The 20,212-nt window shown below is 41.8% G+C and overlaps 2 protein-coding genes across 3 annotated transcripts; one reads left to right on the forward strand and one right to left on the reverse strand.

Moving 5' to 3' along the window:
• Window positions 1-1,892: 1,892 nt before the first annotated feature.
• Window positions 1,893-6,932, reverse strand: TATDN3 (TatD DNase domain containing 3). 2 transcript variants are annotated; one of them, XM_086743950.1, is made up of 10 exons: window positions 6,834-6,932; window positions 6,699-6,731; window positions 6,533-6,606; window positions 6,243-6,327; window positions 5,533-5,595; window positions 4,536-4,645; window positions 4,081-4,136; window positions 3,750-3,862; window positions 2,466-2,543; window positions 1,893-2,118 (listed from the first exon to the last, which is right to left on the reverse strand). In XM_086743950.1, the coding sequence occupies exons 1-10, from the start codon at window positions 6,891-6,893 to the stop codon at window positions 1,975-1,977; spliced, it is 816 nt and encodes a 271-aa protein (XP_086600076.1). In that variant the 5' UTR covers window positions 6,894-6,932; the 3' UTR covers window positions 1,893-1,974. The 2 variants fall into 2 exon arrangements, with proteins under 2 accessions (XP_086600076.1, XP_086600075.1); XM_086743949.1 differs by having other exon boundaries at window positions 2,466-2,546.
• Window positions 6,850-18,633, forward strand: NSL1 (NSL1 component of MIS12 kinetochore complex). The gene is made up of 6 exons (XM_086743948.1): window positions 6,850-7,212; window positions 7,483-7,567; window positions 11,613-11,743; window positions 14,252-14,306; window positions 17,037-17,104; window positions 17,713-18,633. Exons 1-6 carry the CDS (start codon window positions 6,892-6,894, stop codon window positions 17,986-17,988), a joined length of 936 nt encoding a protein of 311 aa, XP_086600074.1. The 5' UTR covers window positions 6,850-6,891; the 3' UTR covers window positions 17,989-18,633.
• Window positions 18,634-20,212: the final 1,579 nt, after the last annotated feature.

The raw sequence follows: 20,212 nt of genomic DNA on the forward strand, positions 1-20,212 counted from the left end.
AGTAGACTAAACGCTTGATATTCCCCTTTTTGCAAAACCAGTGTTTGCATCCGAGGTGAAGAATTTAGTAGAGAATAATAATAAGGCCAAAACTATGCAAACATTTGGACACTGCCTGACTTTTTACCATGAGCATCTCCATACACAACTGCATTAATTCCCATGCAATACTGGGAGCCTTCCCGTCACACAGGCAGCAGGAAAAACGTGTAAGGCTGCCTGGTATCACCTGTTTAGCATCTCTGATAACAACATGATTATTAATTATTAAGGTCAATCATATTAATATTCTTAAGACTATTGCACACCTGTTCCCTAGCACCATCTGGAGGCAAACTCTGTCCTTCACCCAATTTAGTGGAAGCAGTGCCTGTAGATCCAGGACAACAAATGGCTCTAACTACTCTGGGTCAAAACATTCAGCAAAGATTCAGGTGTTTACTGCTCTGAACACATGTTGTAAGAGAGAAATTATTCAAGTTTGGTTGTTTGCTGCAGGCTGAAAACTGTTTAGGAACATATATTTAAACTTAATAAGCTAACTATGCAAAAAGCAGAAAAACACAGCTCTTCTGCTCGAGACAGCAAAAAAACCCGAGAATGTGGTTTTAAAAAATGGAGGAAGAAAATGTAGAGGAAACCAAAAGTTTAAGATAAGTACCACTTATATTAGAAGCTTTTGCTCCTCCCCCCCTCCCTGCCTCCCCCGCCCTCCCCTCCTATCTGGGAGCTGATACCTTCTCCATCTGCACCCTCCTCAAAACAGGAAAATACCCAAACCTTGCCTTACAGTCCCACATCCCAGAAGGCAGACATTCGGCGATTTCAGAACAGGGCATTGTGGACGGGCAACCGGAAAGGTGCTCTAACCAAGAAGACAGAAAGGAATCTAGTCTGAAAAATCACATAGGCATCCGAGACATAGAAGACAGGTGCCAAATCTTAAAGCCAAATGCTCTCACCATTGGCTAGTAGGAGGCATGATTTTGTATCTGAGGTGGTCATGGACTAAGTTAGTACTTGTGTATTTTCTTCACTGAGCTAGTAAAATCCCCCTAGGGAGACAAAGCCTTCACTTCCCTTGTGGCCTTCAGAACGATTATATACGTAACTCACCTTGTTCATTGGTGGTTTATACTCAGCAAAATTTTGATCAGTATTTCAACAGGCCCACATCCACACAGGTGCGTGAGGGAGCGCAAGATTCGTTTTTTAGGACACTGGCCAATATAGCAGAATCCACAGCAGATAGGTTTCTCCAAGATCTCACAAATTGGGCTTGTGTCCCTTTCACATCCCGTATCTCCTAATGCTGAGCAATCAGAAGAATAAGTCCTTTAAATATATAGGACCAAACCCAGGCTTTTTCCTTTGAATACAATTCAAAAAATAAAACAGAAAATATCAAAGCAAATCCTTCTCAAAATAGCCAAGATCTGAGCAACTGTTAAGCTACTGCATACAAGGGAAAATGAAAGAAGGAGTAGAAGGGCTATAATTCTTTCCTTTGAACTGTATTCTGAAGGAAATCAAAGGTGTTGCTTCTGCAAGTCCTAACAGGAGCTTTTGTATCATGAGTGGGCCCACAACCACGTGACTTTCAGTCAGCAGAAATCAAGGAATGAGTGGGACATTAAGCACTGCACATTAGCTATTTCCCAGACTAGGAGCAGCTGAGCAAGAAGTCTGAGAAACTAAACTGACAATTTTATGGTGCTCTTCTTTACAGCATTTGTTCAGAGACAAGAGATGCAAATGAACAACATGTCTTTATTGCATCCAAGAGACAACAATGGTGCATATCAAGGTCTTTGAGAAATTCCCTATATCAATCCTATGCATCTATATAACACTCTGCTCACGTCTTGCACTTTCCAACAACAAAACTCCACTTTAAGACAAAATGGACGTTCGTTTTATTAATTACACCATAAATAACAGTTTCTGCAATATCATATATTTCAGTTTCTGAATCTATATCCGAAGAAAGTTCCGAAGTTTGGGGAATACTTTCAGTGCATTCTGTGTAGTCACTTCTACAACTTCTTCAACTGGAATTCCTTTAATTTTGGCAATATATTCTGCAGCAATATAAATATTTTTTGGTTCATTTCTCACCTGAAAACAAACAGACAAAAACCACACCAAATTACAGATCCCTATAGATCACAGATGTTCCAGATTCAGTACTTCCTGACACAACTTTAGGCACCCTGTGGCATGTGTGCCAGTGAAATTACATGTATCTATTCTTCTTGCATTATTTTCCCCTTTGCCCATTCCAGGATTTTCTTCTCTTTTCCCAGTCTCAGGAACACTGACTTGTTCATCTCAAAATTTTCACTTGGCAACCTCTTTTGTCCCTTGTACCCATGCTTACACTATTTCACTCTCCTGTGCTAGTAAACTAACCTCCATAAGGTGTGGGTTTGGATACACAGAAGTCCCTCCCCACCAACATTTACCTGTTTTTCAGGCCCCAGAGCAGGAGAGTCAGTTTCCAAGCACATACTTTCCAGAGGTAACAGTTTCACAAGCTTCTGCTTCTTGAAGAAAATAAGATGGCTATTAAACTCTTCATGCACTCAGACCAGCGGGGGGGGGGGGGGGAGAAATGTATGAAACGAGGATATCCTCTGCAGTTAAAAGCAATGTTGAACCACTTTGGTGCCACTGTCTGCATTTTATCAACAACTTCAGAATGGAAGCAAGAATACCAGGAGCTGCTCAAGAAATCCCTTCAAATTAGGATTATCCTCTTTTCTAAATATCTGAAGTACTATTAGCTAAACAATGAGTCCACTGTTATTTACCAAATCATGCGGTTACACCGCACAAAATACCCGCTATTTAGAGTTCACAAAGAAATTTAATTTGTTATCTTTCCGTACATACTGTATTTGTGTACCTTTTTCCCATCTCTGCTTTTACCCCTCAACCCCAGTTTTCTTTCCTTTCTCAAAGTTCCTAACCTCATCCCCATCTATATCCATCCCTCACACCCTTTCCACCTGAATCGTGCCTTTTCTTTCCTTACATTTCCTGAGCTTATCACAGAAAATTATGATAGTGCAGGATGGAAACAGATTGCAACCCCAAAATAAGAAGTTATCATAGTTTGTGGCAGCCCAGAGTATAAATGAAAAGAGCAATCTCAACAAATCAAGGGCTGAACCTGTCCAATGCCATCTTTAAACAGTTTAGCTGCTTCTTTGCTGGGTGCACCTTGTAATAATCACAATTTTTCAAAGGTCTGTAACTTAGACAATTGTGAGCAGCTTTCCTTTTGAACAGAAAGTGCCATAGCACCGAGATAGAAACTAGTCCTTTTCCATGTGTCCTATCCCTACTCTAAAACAATATAGTGACAGAAGAGTTCACCAGAAACTACATTAAAATGAGAAAAAAAAAACCAAACCTGTCTATTTTCTTAACCCTTTTTTCCCCCTCAGCAATAGCTGAACTGTTTTAGCCAAAATTTCCCCCAAAAAGTCTAGCTAAGGTAAAAGCCCTAGGTAGAAATTTAGCCAAAGTAAAAACGTTATAAGCAACTGAAACTTCTATTGAGAAGTGTCAGGTGACAGTAACCATACGCAAGTATTGCTAGTCCCACTTCAAACTGTACAGACGTAAAAACCAAGCATATCCTTGCTGCACCGTTAAGAGTCATGTCTGCCATCACAATAAGCTGTCAGCTATTAGTTGCAATCCCCAAGCACCGAGAAAGCGCAAACCCCTTTAAATGTTACCTGTTCGCTCCTTATAATGGAAGGAGGAATGGAGAAGAAGTATCCAGATTTCGCCCCTTCCATTGCTACAGATGGCTTCCCATCAAATGCATGGAGCAACACTTTTGTAGCACCTCAGAGAAAAGAAGTAAACCAAATCATTAGCAGTGTTTACAGTAGGTTTGCAATGTCAATGTTTCCAATGCGACCTCAGTCCCATAAAAAAGGAATACAGAACCTCTGCGCTATTCCTCCCAAATTTCATGTACACAAGCTGATGTGAGGACATTGCACAACTGAAGAAACTTCTATCGACAAAAGCCATGACAGCGAAAATGCAATAAAAGCATACCTTGTTCCTTCAAGAGATTAATAGTTGGTCTTCCAGCTGAGCGGGAATGAACATTTCTGCACAGCAAGGAGAGGCCCAGCATTAGGAAATTCAGCAAAATACTTTTTTTTTGTAAACACAAACAAACTATCAGCAGCTTGGGAATAAAATAATTAATCTGTATTACACCTTTCACCAGGAAAAAAAGTCTAGATACATATATGGGATTAATTTTAGCTACACTGAAGATAGAGTAACAACATAGCAAGGACAGGACACAGAAGATCACTGTATTCGAGTGCAAATATAGGGAAAATTCTATAATTAAATCTCAAACTGGAGACTGACAGGACACTAATGCCAGTTTAATCTATGTAAGAAAGGTTCTGTGGGCTCTTAGTAACTACAAATCCTGGGAAATATTTCCACGTTACTGATATCTGGCAAATTCTCCTACTAGTATCAACAAAACCTACAAAGGCAAATCCAATCTTCTTGCTAACTCAATCTGCTTGATCAAAACCTGTCTTTGTCCTTCCTTCTGTTCATCCGTGCTGGCAAATCTGGGAGTGAAATCTAGTCCAACCTACAGTACAAGAAGAGAAGTGAAAAAATTTTACAGACCTAACGCTTGACCAAACCCCAATACTATGTATAAAGACAAAAAATGCTTCAAAACTCAATCTCCAATACAAGTAAAATTTCTGACCCGAACCTGTAGCTTTAGTCCTATCTCTAGCAAAAGTTACCCATTAATTCTACACTTTTTTGATTTAAACACATTCAAGCAAAATTTAAAGCTTGTCAAAGCAGCCCCATTCACAGTTACACCAAAGTCCTTGATATACAGTACAAGTCAAACATGGCAAGTTTAGCTACAAAGCTCTGCCAGTAACTGCTTTTTCTACAGCCAGTGCAGAACCAGCCATAAGTCCCTCCAGTACCAACACACAAAAGAGGCAGACTCCATCCTAAAGCTTTCAAGCCTCAATTACTTTGTAAACAAATGTAAGACAGGAGACAACACATGGATACAGACAGATGAGGGATCAGAAGAAAAAAGGACTGTACAAGTCGGTGAGGCGTAGTGAAATCATAGCTTAGCCTAATTTTGTCAGGAAAGAAGGCAGGATCTGAATGAGGATAACAATGTGACTCGACACTTCACTGTGCCAGAGAATAGGTCAAAAAACATTTGGGTGTAAGACGATATATAGCGTGGCTCCTACTAAATCCATGAGCATAAGTGCCATCTATTTCATAATGATAACGAAGGAAAAGAGCAAATCAGACAAATCTGTGAAGGAAAGCACAGCACATTAAGAGAATTACAAATCAGACTTAGCACTTGTTCAGACTGATAGCAACACTCATTGCATATGCAAAACCAAGTATTCACTGAGTTTTTTTAATTTTGGTGACAGATGCTGCTGAAGCCATAGACATTTAAACAAGTTACAGAATTGTACTTACTTCTCCGATTCCCACCAGTTTATCTTTGTAGACTTCTATAAGGGGCAATGCAGCATCCAGATCCTGCAAGAACAAACTAAAGATGCAACCTTCACTGCCCTTACAGGATGGAAGAAGTTTAAACTCAACATTAAGATTAAATTGGAGTTTCTTTCATTATTCTTAAATCCTGTACCTTAAAACTTGCTATTACTGCAAGTTGTGCAGTCAAAAGGATTTTAGAAACCTGCTGGATTTCCCTTCTTTACTTAATGACCCTTCATTTCAAGTTATCTTTCCACAGGAGCAGAAGAGTAATTAAAACAAGGCCCATAAAAAGCCTGGTAACATTAAATGGCTGCAGATTTTTCAGGCTAAGGGCACAACTGGTTGCCTTCCCCTTCCCATGTTAACAAAGGGACATCTGCAAACGCACATGCACGCTGTTCACTGTAAGCAAAGCACTCACTTGGGATTTTTAAAACTGCTTCACTACAGTAACATGGCCAGATGACTCCAGTGAACAATTCTGCTTTAGGATTAACAGGGACAAATGTATGTGCTCAGAGACCTTGGGATTTGGTCCGCTGGGCTTCTGTGTTACAGAAACACAGAAAAATCACTGCGCAGCTCTGAAGTTAAATCAGGCAGACCAGAACATCCCATCGTCTGCCCTGAGCAGTCCCAGTAGAATTTTATAGCTGGGCTAACCTGACTTGCCAGTGCTTTACCTTCAAAGTAACGCTGCGCTGCTCCTCCGGCGAAGTCTCCTGAACCGGGTGGACTCCCAGGCACGGCAAAACAAACCCTGGGAATCTAGACACGGAACAGGCATCAGTAGTGCAAGAAGCCACAGGGAAAGTAAGGTCAAAGGCAAAACGAACGGCCAGCCTTGTCCAAGGAAGGGGGAAGCGCGTCCCCTGTCAGCTCCCACGCCGCCAGTCGCTCCCGCCAAGGCGCGGTCCCCGCGGCCGGGACACGAGTGGGCGTCGGGCCCGCCCCTCCCTCGCCGGCCTCGCACCTCTCGGACAGCTCCACGACGCTCCGGAACTCTCCCGCCTGCTCCGACACCACCACCAGCGCCGACACCCCGGCCTGCGGCAGACAGAAACCCCCGCTCCGCTGAGGCCGGGCCGGGCGGCGGGGCCGGGCAGGAGCGGGGAGAGGGTCGCTGCCGGCCGCCTCACCTGCTCCGCCGCCCGCACCACGGCCGCCACGTCCTGCAAGAGACACGCACCGCCTTAGGGCCGGGGCCGGGGCCGGGGCCGGGGCCGGGGCCGGGGGCGTCCCCTCCCACCCCTCCGCGCCTCACCGCGCCTCACCGCCTGGAAGCAGGGCGCGGCGAGGTGGCAGTGACAGTCCACCGGCCCCGCCGCCGCCATGCCACGCCCGGGGCAGAGGAGAAAAGGCGGGGACGCCGCGGCTTCCGCTTCCGGGCCGGCATTTTCCCTCCGTCCGAGGCGGGAAATGGCGGCTGCCCCAGCGGCGCCATTGTTGGCGCCGCCGGCGCCGGCGGGGGAGGCGGATGCGGAGCCGTCGCTCGGCCCGGCCGCCGCTGCCGCTGCCGCTGGGCGGGACCCGCGGGTGCGGTGCTGCTCGCGGCGCGGCCTGAGCGAGGTGCTGGCGCTGTGCGCGCCTTTCTTGCGGGCCCTGGCAGAGGGGCAGCCGGGCGGGCCCGCCGCCGCGGGAGACGTGCTCTGGGTGAGGCTGCGCGGGGGGAGCGGGGAGGCCCGGCGCCGCTGGGCCTCGTCTCCGAGCGCTTGTGCCCGCTCCTGCCAGGGGCCCGGCACGAAGCTGCGGTGCCCCGTGGTGTCTGCCCTCGGCTTAGCGGGTTTGCGTGGCGGGTTCCCCCGAGGTGGCCGAGCCGAGCCGGGCCGGGCCGGGCGGTGAGGCAGGAGGGGCCGGCCCAGCGGCAGGCGTGGCGTACCCGTGCCCGAAGAGCGGCTTCCCAAGCTCTCCTGTCTCTTGCAGAACTTCGAAACGGCGGTGCGGGAGAACGTGACCATTAATGGGCAGCCCTGGGAGGAGACTTCGGAGGACTCCGAGCTGCACAGTGGTAGGCGCTGGTTTCCATTAATTTCCTGCTGGGTGGTTATGTTTTGGTTTCTGCATGTGGTATTTTTAATGGAATAGGGTAAGGTGATCTATTTTTAAAGCTGGAGCACAGCAGCAGGATCCAAATCCAGAGGCTTCCTGTCCTCTCTGGGCAGTCAGTTTCTGTGTTTGACTGCCCTGATGGTGAAAATTTTATTTCCTGTGGCCTATTGGAGTTTCCTTTACTGTAACATACCTGTTTCCTCTCGTCCTTTTGCTGCACGCCTCTGAGAAGAGCCAGCTTCTATCCTCTGTGGAACCACCCTTTAGGTAGCTGAGAGTAACAGTTGAATTCCCCCCTAGCCTTCTTTTCTCCAGACTGAACAAACCTAGCTCCCTCAGCTGCTTCTTATGCATCATGTATTCCAGATGCAAACCCTCTTGGTGTTCTGCTTTTGGAGTTGCTCCAGTACTCAATGACACAGCCTCCCAGAGCATCCAAGCTAGGATGTTATGGTCTAGGTAGGAGAGAATCCTGTCTGGATCATTGAGCTTAGAGGGTAGTGTTTAATGGTTCATACTTTTACTTCAGGGCTGATTACAAGCAGAGTTCTTCTAGGCATCTATTCTGGGAGCCATTCTGTTTAATGTCTTTATTCGTGACCTGGAGGAGGAGATGGAAGGTGCTTTCACCCAGTTTGCAGCTGACATCAGCCAGGGTGGCATGCAGTGAATATTCTCAAGGGCAGGCCCATTCAGTGGAACGTAAACAGGCTGGAGAAACGCGTCTATGGGAATCTCACAAAATTCAATAAGGACAAAAAAGCCAAGCCTTAAATCTGGAAAGGGGTAAGCCCCTGCAGGGATACAGGATGAAAAGGACCTGGAGGTCCTGGCAGGCTAACTCTGAACCACCCTAGTATATTGTGTTAACAGGAGCGTGTAGTCCGCAGATCCAAGGAAGTGATTATTTGCACTTACTAGAGCATATCTGGAGTAGTGCACTCATTTTTGGACTCCCCAGTATGGGGAAGTTGTTGATAAACTGGAGTGAGTTCATCAGAGGCTGTCAGGATGGCCAGAGGACTGGAGCACTTGCCTTGTGAGTTGGGACGGAAGGAACTGGGCTTGTTTAGACCAGAGAAGACAAGCCAGCCTTCCAGTACCTACAAGGAGGTTACTGAGAGTATGGAGCCAGGCTGTTTATTGAGATGCACAGAGGCAAGGGTCATAATTTAAAAAAGGAGGTTCTGACTTAATGTAACGAAGTAATAATTCACTATTAGGATAACAGAGCATTGGAAGAGGTTGCCCAGAGAGCTTGTGTTGTCTCCAACACTGGAGGCTTCCAAGAACCAACTGGATAAAAGTCCTGAGCAACCTGGTCTGAACCAGCTGTTGACCCTGCTATTAGCAGAAGGCTTGAGTCAGGAGAGACCTGCTGAGGGCCTTTCCAGCCTGAGTGATTTTGTGCTAGGGACATTGGCCAAGATCTGTTACTATTTTGCTACTATTTCATATACAAATTAAGTAAATGTTTGAAATCATTAATAATATATTTACATGTAATATATACAATATGTTTACAGTTATTGTCTTTTGAATAATAGTAGTGGAGATTCTTGGTAGTCTAATGTCCAAAGATTTCAGTGCAATTAATTTGCTTGGCTGTGTTAGCATTAGATGTTCTTTGCCTGTAACTTGATGTTTTTTATAGTTGCATGAAGCCAAAAATACAGATAGCAGGTCAAGGGAGGTGATTCTCCCCTCTATTCTGCCCTCGTGAGACCCCACCTGGAGTATGGCATCCAGCTCTGGAGCCCCCAGCATAAGAAGGACATGAACCTGTTGGAGAGGGTCCAGAGGAGGCCACAAAGATGATGAGAGGGCTGGAGCACCTCTCCTGTGAGGACAGGCTGAGAGAGTTGGGGCTGTTCAGCCTGGAGAAGAGGAGGCTCTGGGGAGACCTTATAGCGGTCTTCCTGTACCTAAAGGGGGCTTATAAGAAAGATGGGGAGAAACTCTTCAGCAGGGCCTGTTGTGACAGGACAAGGGATAATGGTTTTAAACTAGAAGGAGGTAGATTCAGATTAGATATTAGGAAAAAAATTTTTGTACTGAGGGTGGTGAAACACTGGAACAGGTTGCCCAGAGAGGTGGTGGATGCCCCATCCCTGGAAACATTCAAGGCCAGGTTGGATGGGGCTCTGAGCAACCTGATCTGGTTGGAGATGTCCCTGCTCCATGCAGGGGGGTTGGACTAGATGACCCTTAAAGGTCCCTCTATGATTCTATATTGGACTGGCTATGGAGAAAGAGTTCCTTGAAGTGTTTTCTGGTCAGGAAGCTTCTGCAGTGTTAGTTCTAGAGTGATAAAACTCTAACTCCTTGACTGCAAAGTCAAAAATGCACTGATCTTGCAATGCAAAATGCTGAACTGCTTCAGGCTCACTTAACTATTTCCATTTTTTTTCAAAAATTTATAAGAGGATTTTCTTAACAGGGAAACTTCATTCAATTGGATGTCATTTTCAGTAAGCTAGCCCTTGTCTGTACAAGTCTAACTTTATGCTGGCTGAGATACTGTCATCTTGCTACAGCTGGCATAAAGCAAGTGTAAGGACTTCATTGTGCTTTTTAATTTGACATAAATTTTCTCCTTTGCTTGTCTCTGATCCGGTTTGAATCACCACGTGATCTCGCATTTTGTGCCTTCAGTATTTATGTTAACCAGTGGCTCAGGTCTTTCCTCTCTGTACTTAACTGATTTCAGGGTGGTCTGAAAACAAAAAAAAAAAGCAAACCCACAAACTCTTAAAACCTTGATTTTTGTCTTTGAGTTTTACGATCACCTGATTCTGCACAGGTTGGCCAAGAGAGGGTGCTCAAAATCCATTCTTTACCACTGGATGAAAACATTGCATGGCTTGCAAGTTGTGCTCAAGACGTTAGTGAGGACAATGAATTTAAATGCTAACGAGTTTGCAAAAATAAGTTTAAAAAGTAAAAAAGCAAGACTTCTGTCAACGTTTCAAATTTCCACTAGGGAAGAAAAATTACAGGAGTGTGCAGATGAAAGAACATAGAAATACGCACTATCTTTCAGTTAAACGCAGTTAGGATGTAAGATTGAGTGGTTAATTCTGTTTTCTTCTATAACTTAATTTGCAATAGTTTGTAATGATGGCATGTGATGTCAGGACAGTGCAGGTACTTACTACATTTTGAAACCAGTTTTAAAATGCTATCTTAAGGTTTTAAAATTGTTAAGTTTAATTACAGTCCTGAAGAAGCTGAGTACCTGTAGTAGGGCGGCAGTAGTCAAAACACTTTAGTCAAGAGCTGAAAATATGTTCTAGGTATTTAGTCTAATAGTACAATTGGAAAAGCAAGCTGTGAAAGTTAGCTCCTACCAGATATGGTCTCTTGGGCCTCAGATGTTGAAAGCAAACGTTTTGTTTTTTTTTTTTTTGCGTACTCCATATCACTAGTAATTACAGCTATCCTCAGGATGCAGACTATTTCCGGGAACTGTTTTTCATTAAGGTGCCATTGTATATTGTCAAAAATTCATAGATGGATTTTAAAATTAAATTGAATATATGTACTCTATGTGATACAACATCACAGTTGAATTACTGTTTGGACAGTTGGTGTTTGTTTCATGCTTGTAAATTACACAGACAAACTGTTTTTCTTGCTGCATCTTGCATGGCTTTTCTTCAGTTGAAAAACAAATTATCTCAAAAGATAACCATTTCTTTGTGAGATTTTCTTTATAGATTCAAAGTGCACAGAGAAAAACGCATTTTTGGTTTTTCGCCAGATCGTTCCCTGCCTCCCCCGTTCTCAGAGGCTTCCTTACTTCAAAAGTAACTGGTCAGATATCAAATTGTGCTGCAATTTCTGTGTCACCTTATAAGGAGATCCAAGACCTTCATTGATAATCATGCATGATTTCTTATTTCAGATATAAAGCTGTCTTTTTCCTTAAAACTTTGTCTCAAATTGAAAAAAAAAAAAAATGTAGGAGAATTCCTCCAATAACTTTGTGTTTCTAATTTTAGGTTCCAACATCAAAATTCTTGAAGATCAATTTGATGAACTAATAGTAGAGACAGCAACAAAGCGTAAGCAGTGGCCTAGAAAGATACTGATGCATGCTATCCAAGCCATGAAAGCAGAGCAGGAGATGCTGGTGAGAAACCTAAGATTTTCAGAAAACCTTTGCATGTAGTAGCTGCTGACCACGTGTAATTTGAAGAAATTAATCATTAAATGTTGACCTTTAAGCTCCTTCCAATAGATGCTTTTGATTCTTTGTCATATAGTGAAATTCTTTCTTTGATTTAATTTTTTATTCAGTAAAATGAGAGTTAGTTACTACAAAGTGGTGTGATGCTGAGTGAATTGGGCCTGTGGCACAGTTCCAGCAAGTTACTTAAGCAGGTTGCTTCAACTTGATGACTGATGAATTACAAGCCAGTAATTATAAGCCAACCTATGTGTCTTGTCCAATCCAGGTTTCTGAAATCCTTGGCTGAAGGCTGGTTGAAGTACTAAATGTTAGGATACATGCAAATATTATCATATGCAGTATATGACTTTTAAAAAGATATCTGTGTCTTCCTAAGCCCTTCTGTTGAGCTAATGACTACATTGAGTGAGTACTTTCAGTAAAGGAAAAAAAAAAAAAACCAAACAAAAAAAAAAAACCAGTAACATGGATTAATGAATAGGTGCAGTAATTTCTCTTTTTTTTTTTTTCCACACTGAATGTAAAGTAATTGCTGGCATTAAACAACCCAGTCATGTCTTTGGTTGCTAAATTTCTTTCCTGCAGTTACGTTAGGCCTGCCTTTCACTTACCTGCTGATTAATTAGGAGTCAGTTTTCTATGGGGGGAAAAAAAAAAGGCAATGGGCACAAATGGAAATGCAGGAAATTCCATTTAACCATTTAAAAATAAAAAAGGACTGTGAGAGTAGTCAGACACTGGCACAGGTTGCCCAGTGAGACTGTGGAGTCTCCATTCTTGGAGATACTCAAAACCTGGCTGGATAAGGCCTCAAGCAACCTGCTCTACTTGGCCCTGCTTTCAGTAGGGGGTTGGACCAGAGAGTCCAGAAGCCCTTTACAAATTCAGCTATTCTAAAATTGACAAAAGTAACTAACCCTCTAGGTTAGCCAGGCATAGATGATTTACAGTAAGTAAAAGTGCATGGATATCTGTATTTGTCTTAATTCTGAGATATTTTCTAACAAATATTGCCTTTTGTGATCTCTGTTTTGGTACTATATCAAGTATGTAAAACAAACAAAAGAAATTAACTAAAATAAAATATGCTGTTGTGTAACACCGGGATTTAACAAGACCTTTTAATCTTTCTGCAAAAGGAAACCTAGGTTCTACCTGAGTCCCCAAGTGGGTTAGTTATTTAGAATGCCTCTCATGCTACCTTTTTTTCTGTGGCTGACCTCTTCAAATTCTACACTACCACAACTAGGTGATTATTTTAATTGTCTGCATAATATAGAAAATTTTTAGTTTATCTTGTAAATGAAGTGGCTTTTTTTCCCCTCTCTCAGCTACTTCTATTAAGATACTAGTGGTTTCTCCACTTTTGGCTGAGGAAATTTTATGGCTTTTTTTTGACCCTAGCTACTCCTGTGATGTATGTTTTCTGAGGCTTAAAGAGCAGCTATGAAGACATGGTAACTAACTGCAGTTTGTCTGCAGAGAACCACGCATTTAGTGTGGTGATCTCTCTATAACTGCCAATGCAAGATATCATTGTGTAGGTTTTCAGTTATTATGTTCTGTTATGTTTGAGGATAATGCAAGCAATGTTTGTTCTCCTGCTTGGAGCTGTTACTGTAAGCTTCCTAAGATGATGTGTGAACTGTCAAAAAATTTGCTCTGGTAAAACTATGGGGAAGAATAATTAACCTTCCTCCTACATGTTTTTGGTTGAAGAAGGTTTAGAGACAGCTCCTGAAGTGGAGAAAAACACTAACTTGCAGATGATATAACTTACCTTCCGATGTTGTTGCTTTGTTTCCTTCTTCTTCAAATTAGTTACTTCTAATTCTGCCTTTAATATAACTAAATATTAGTTGTAGTCATTATTTATTATTAATTTCATGGCACAATTAACTGATGTCAAGTGACAAGACTCGCACAGTAGGACCAAAGAGCCAGAGAGCTTGGTCTGTGAGGGCAAGTGTTCTTATTCATGCATAAGTAATTGCAGGGCTAGAATGTAGTCCTTTAAATAGTTTTCTTTTTCTTAGCTTCTTGTCTTAATGTACCCTTTTTCTGAGTTTGCTCCTCTGTGAAAGCATACTGGTTTTGTGAATGGCTCCTTAGAAGGCAGAGCAGCAATTTTTCCTCAGTTGTGCAGCAGGTGGCAATGCTTCTTCCAAAATGCCTGGATTTCAGTTAGTTCTCATGCTTTAATAATTAGAATTCTGCGAACTAAAGCAGATTTTGCAGATGTGTTTGCAGTGAACTTAACTGTGTTAACTGTTACTGGAACACAGTTTCCAGTAACTGAGTATCTCTAAGCTGTACCTCTAATACATAATAATTCCACCGCCATCTCCTTGTATTAGCCTTTCTCCGTTGTTGTGACTGCTGTGTGTATATTAGATACCTTTTAAACCAAGAGGGTATTTCAGAATTTTTCTTGTTTTGAATATGCAGAAGCTCTACCAGCCTTCCGTCACACCAGAAGAGTTAAGATCACAGCTCTCTCAAGGTAAAGATTTTGTGGGGAGGGCAACTGTACTGAGGAAACACTGCCTACCGTACTGGCTAGCTGTAAATGTTTAAGAAGCTTTCTTTAAGCTTGTTTAAAATTATTGACTGTCTAAATAATTAACTAAAATAGCTAGAAGTTTGACATAACTGATCGTATTGCTGTCTGTTTGTTGTACCTGTTCCTCCTCTTCTAAGTGCTGTCTGCTGTTAGGCACTGTACTTAAAGGCAAAAGCTGGCCGCTGTGGGTAGAAATTGTCACGGAGCTACCCTCAATAGGTTTTCTTACTTCTTTCCTTCACCACTGATGGAGGCTGGATGGGGAACTAGATGGATCGCTGACATTATACTTTGACTGTTCTTGTGTTCCTTTTACATGAATACTAGAAATGCTTCAGTCTCTCTTCCTAATCAGTCAGTTTCTTCAGGGAATTGAAAGCAATTGTGTAGTACTCAGTGATGGCAGTGCTGACTCCCCTGACTTGCAAAGTAGGCATCCAGTTTTATCCTATCTGTTTCATTCATAAGCGTTGATGATGAAACAAAACTGCAAAAAAAGTCATAAGTTTGCTACATGCTTTTGAAAGACTGCTTATACAAACTCCTTGGAACAAGGTGGTGTATTTGCAGTTGGTGATTGGGATGTGCTTTTTTGAGGCTGGCCTTAAGAAATTGAAAGTTTTATCTTGCCTGTTCCTATGTATTGAAACATGACAGAATTTACCAATGCTGTTCTAAGTTGAAAAGCATGGTTACAGAACCCTCAGTATGGCTTTCTGCACATGATGTAAAGCTGGTGTAACAAGCAGTGGTGTTAAAGTTTGAGAAGCTGAGCTTAATCTTCCAGTTGTCACCCTGCTGATCTGCCTTTGCTCTAGGCATCATTTCCTCTTTGTAAACAGGAGATATTGCTTCCAGAAGTGCCACCCTGTGCAGCAAAGCAGCTAACAGGAGCAGTAAAGAGCGTCACTTCATATCTGGGTTTCTTTTGGTTTCCAGTGTCCCATCTATGCTTTTCTGATGTGAATTAACTACTTCTGTTAAGTTAGTAACAGCTTTGCACTGTGGTATTGCCTTTTTAGGTTTGATAACAGCAAAATGCTAGCCAAGATAGCATAGAGTTTGTGCTGAATTTTAGTATTATGTAGTCTTTGGGAAGTTTATGTATCCCAGTTTAGCAAGAACAGTGGCCAGAAACCAAAAATGTTTAGATTACTCAATACCTTTCGTTTCCTTTTTTCATTTCCCTATGTTTTGGAAAGCCTTGAACACTGAGGAATATAATGCTGTCCGTGTCAAGCTGAACTCCTGCAGGCAAATTTCATTTAACTGTGTCAGTCTTTCTATATAACTGGAATAATTCAAGTAATTATTCTTACTTTTACTTAACTCCTTCCTTGCCATTTCATAGGGTCACCAGTCTTCTAATCCCAATACTCTACTGTAAGAATGCCTCATTATGGACATATCCTTCTTTTAGAGAATGTCCATTCATAGGCCTCTGCAGTGTGTTTAAAGAGGCTGCTGTTGGGCTGGTTTTCCTTCCAAACTCTGAATGATGGTGCATTTTAGCATGCATGTTCATGCATGGATGCTGTGTTCCTAAACTATGTCTGATCAGCACATTGGGCACGCAGACAGACACTTTAACAAAACACCGTCTCTTGCCGCTTACTGCATTTCAGCAGGGGATCACTGTCACCCTGCACTAGAATACAGCAATTGACTTAAATTATCTTCAGTAGCACTAATGAGATGGACTTCAAAGCAGAATGCTGTGGTTAACCCTGAAGGGGTTTAGGCGTGTATGCACCATCTAATGTTGTATCCTACTGCAGGCACTGGTGAAACCTAATAGCAGCAGACGTGAGGCTGCTTCGTTCCCAGGAGCGCACTTGCTTATCTGCTGATTTTTAGGGTTTTGTAATAATGGTGGAGAATGCACAAAATAGTTTCATAATAGCTTAGAGTTTAACTCTTGATTAAATAATTATTATTGCTTTTAAATCAGTAGTCAAAAACGTATATTGTGTTGATGATCTTACTGTATTGGTGCTGCAATGAAATATATGCCAATATCCTGAGTGTTCTGCACCTGCCTGCCTGCTTCTGAAAGCTTCTTTTTCTTTTTTTTGTTATTAACTCAGCAGAATTAATGCAGTTCATGTTGTTTACGCTTGGTTCTTTTTTTTTTGTTCTTGGTGTTAAAGCTTGGTAAGTTAGGCCAGGAGAAAAATGGAGCCTTTATTGTAAAAGCTGACTTGTTGGAACTGTACGATTACTTTTTTCCCCCTCCTTAAAATGGATTTCCTTAATCTATTTTTCTCCTTAGTTGTGTTTATTCTCCTTCTTTCCTGCATTTTATCAAATGTAATATGAGCTTGAAAGGTTTGAAAACTAATTTTTTTTTCTTTATAACTATTCTCTTCCTTTATGTCAAATACTGTCTTTGTGTCTCATGTTTTGATAAGCTGTAGTTTTCTAGTGAAGAACTTTGTGACTTGCTATAGTTGAGACTGCTAGACCTTTTGAGTGATAAAGAGTAATAATAGTAAGACAAAACATACAAGCTGTCGTCCTCAGTGCTGTAATGAAAGGGATGTGTTGTAGGCTTAAGTTTTATACAAGGACTCTACTGCTTTTCTGTCTGATTTCTAAGAAGTTGTAGCAAGTATTGGGGGGAAGGAGTTACATTTCAGAAGTTTATTTGGGCTTTATGTTTTTCTGTAGATGCTTACATCGCAGATCTGAAGCAGATAACAGAAATGGCATCCAAACAGATCAGTGGAGCAATGAAGGTGAGAACTCTGTGTGCTCTGAGAGGGTACTTTTTTATTTCTTGATCTGATAGTATGTCACAAGACAGGAGTTCTAACTCAGCTTGGTCATAGTTTTGTACAAAAAAGCCTGCATGTGTACTTTTGAAGCGAGTACATCGTTAGGTTTGGAGTGCTGAAGTCGTACCTGTAAAGCATTCACCCTCACATGGTAATAAGGGAGATACCCCATGGCTATAGGAAATATATTTTACAGACACTTTTGAACCCGCAGCATCTGAAAAATAAAATGCCTTTTGAAGACCTGTACAACTTCATATAGCACATGACATTTATTACTTTGATACCAGCTTAGACGTGAACTGTGGTGTTCCTGCGATACTTATTCATCTTAGAGATGTCATGAATGAACATTTAAACTTGGCATACTCTTTGCATGGCGTCTGAGTGTAGACCCTTGTCATTGTTAGGCTGGTAGCTCTGAGTTCCCAACCTTCACCTGCCGCCCTGAGGATCATCTCTGCAGACACTGAAGCTTTTGTACCTGTCAGAATCTAATTAATGTATTTCATTCATTGTAACCGTTACTTTTCCCATGTAACTTGAGATACTTGGGTTTGTTTTTGCAGTCTCTCCCAGTGCTAATAGAAAGAGCAGAAGGTTTTTCCCAAGCGTTAACTTGGCAACCAACCTTAGAACTCTGCAAGCTGAGGCAAGAAGTCTTCGCTGGTTGCAAGGCAAAGGAGGAAAATAACGTCCAAAATTTAATATCACCAGGGGAAGTCACACCAACAGACGCTAATACCAGTAAAAATCCTTGTGTTTTGCTAAAAAGAAAAAAAGCTGTGGATTCACCAGAAAGAAGACGCTACCCACTTCGGAGGAAAATTACTCTCCGCACATGAATGTCTCATTTAGGATTGGATTTTTATTAAATGTATGTATTTACTTGCAATGTGTTCTTCTGAACAAGGATTCGACCATCCACCTCTTGCCATCTGATATGTCCTTTCATGTAATCCAATTATGCAGTCTGGGGGGGTTCCTGGACAATATTTCTACACATTACAGGATCTTGACTTCGGTCATGTTTGCATTTGTGATATTTGACTAAACTTTAAAGATCAGTACAGGCTACCAGTAAATGGTATTAGGTTGAGCTAGCTTACTTATTTTTTCTTTATGTATTCATATCTAGGCAGTTGCACAGGAGTACTAAATTAAGCATTGTGCCTTAACCATTCGTAACTTTTTCTGGTTTATGATTGCATGTGCTTGCAGCAGATACTTATGTCTAATACATAATATATTTCTCACACAGTAAATGGAGAGGTTTTCTAGAAGCTTTATTAATGAAATGTACTGTGGTAAGAAGATATGTCTAAGACTGAAAATTTTCAAGAAAACGTGTGACAGATTTTAGCATCATTTATTTTGTAAAGGTGAGCATCTGTACTAAGATTTGTGTATTTAATATGTAAATGTTTCCCGTCGCTCTTGTATATACAAACGTGTTTTTATACAAAGTAAATTAAATCAATTAAGAGAGATCAAAGTTTCAGATAATGTTGGTTCTAATCCTGGAATAGATGGTAACTGAACAGTGAGTGTACTTCAGAAGACATCTGTGTTAAATTTTGGCTCAAGTAACTGAAGTAGTTCCATTTACCGCCTTTGAACTCACAACTGTTCTTAATCTCAGGGCTACAAAGCGTCTAATGTAAGAGAGGACAGGATGTGAGAGGGACTGGAGCAGCGAAGCTGTGGAACGTGTGACTGGGACGGTTTTTCACACAGCGACTTGCTATTCTAGCTGCTTTGAGTACGCGTGCTCTATGCTGGGTTGAAAATCCCCACCACAACTTCCTTCAAGATCCACAGATACTCTTTAATCTGAGTGTTCCTAGACTAAGCTGAGCCCTGTAAGATCTAGCATGTTTACCATGATAATATCTGAACATTTTCTATGTTAGTAGGAAGGTTCCCTGCTATTCTCTCTAAGTAATGCTAGGTAAGTACAGAAAATAGTTAGGAATAGGCACATCTTTTTGAAGAGGTCCCATCTAAAATGGCCAAGAAATAAGAAGAGAGAGCACTGTGAATTAAAACTTAATAATTGAATTAATGGATTCATCCTACAGTGCATGTTAGCATTAAGAGATTGCAGGGTGGGTGGTCTGCGTGGGATTTGAAGCAAGCGGGAATGGATGCCCTGAGCTAGGGCAGTTGGCCCTGGTTCCATTACCCTTGTTTTCAGTTGCAGCTGGGTGGAAAAACAAAAATGCATCTAGAAACACTGACCAAATAAGTGCTGTAAAGAAGAACACAAAAAACAATAAAGGTTCCAAGTGTAGAATATAAACTATGAATTTACAAATCTCTGACCGTTTTTTTTTTTTTTAAGCAGCAATGGAAAATGTAAATGCAAGTTCTGTGATGAGCTAAACTCAACACTTCAATGTTCAGCTGTTTTTCAAATGATTATTAAAAATTTCTACAGCAAGTGATCTCTGCAACTAGCAGTGCCTGGGATCTATTCTTCCCACCAGTAGAAATATATAAAATACTTTTTTTTTTTTTTTCTTTTTCCTCCCCCATTCCAGTAGCTTTTTGTCCTTTGGTTAACTTTTCATAGAAATTGGCAGTGTTGTGCAAGATGAGTGTCTAATCAGGCTTCTACTGAAATGTCACAACATCCAAACTTCTTATTTTTAACTTGGGGTGAATTGGTATTGCATCAAGAAATGTCTGGTAGTTTTTCTTTATATAGCCATTGAATTTTGTAAGACAGCTCGATGTTGATGGATGGTTGGGAACATTTCTAAACAGAGTTTGAACTTCTTGGCTTTTTGGGGTGAGGTGGAATGTCTCACTGTTTTGTTAGCGTCTACTGTCAGCGGTGTGCTAGTTGCTCGTGAAGGTGGGCCATCCAAGAAAAACTTGCAAATTGGAGCAGTATCCGCACAACCTTTTGCTGTGTGTAGTTTTTGAATAAAGGAGATTACGAACAGCATACAGGGAAGCTCTTCTTCCAGAAATCTTCATGTGGACACTGACATCTGTTTGAAAGCCTGGGTACGCTGGTGCTCTAAAACCCAGTTGCAATACGTGCCGTTCTTCAGCAGAGCC

The sequence above is a fragment of the Chlamydotis macqueenii genome, chromosome 3, assembly GCF_036417535.1.
Source record: "Chlamydotis macqueenii isolate bChlMac1 chromosome 3, bChlMac1.mat, whole genome shotgun sequence".
In the NCBI taxonomy this organism is placed as follows: Eukaryota; Metazoa; Chordata; class Aves; order Otidiformes; family Otididae; genus Chlamydotis; species Chlamydotis macqueenii.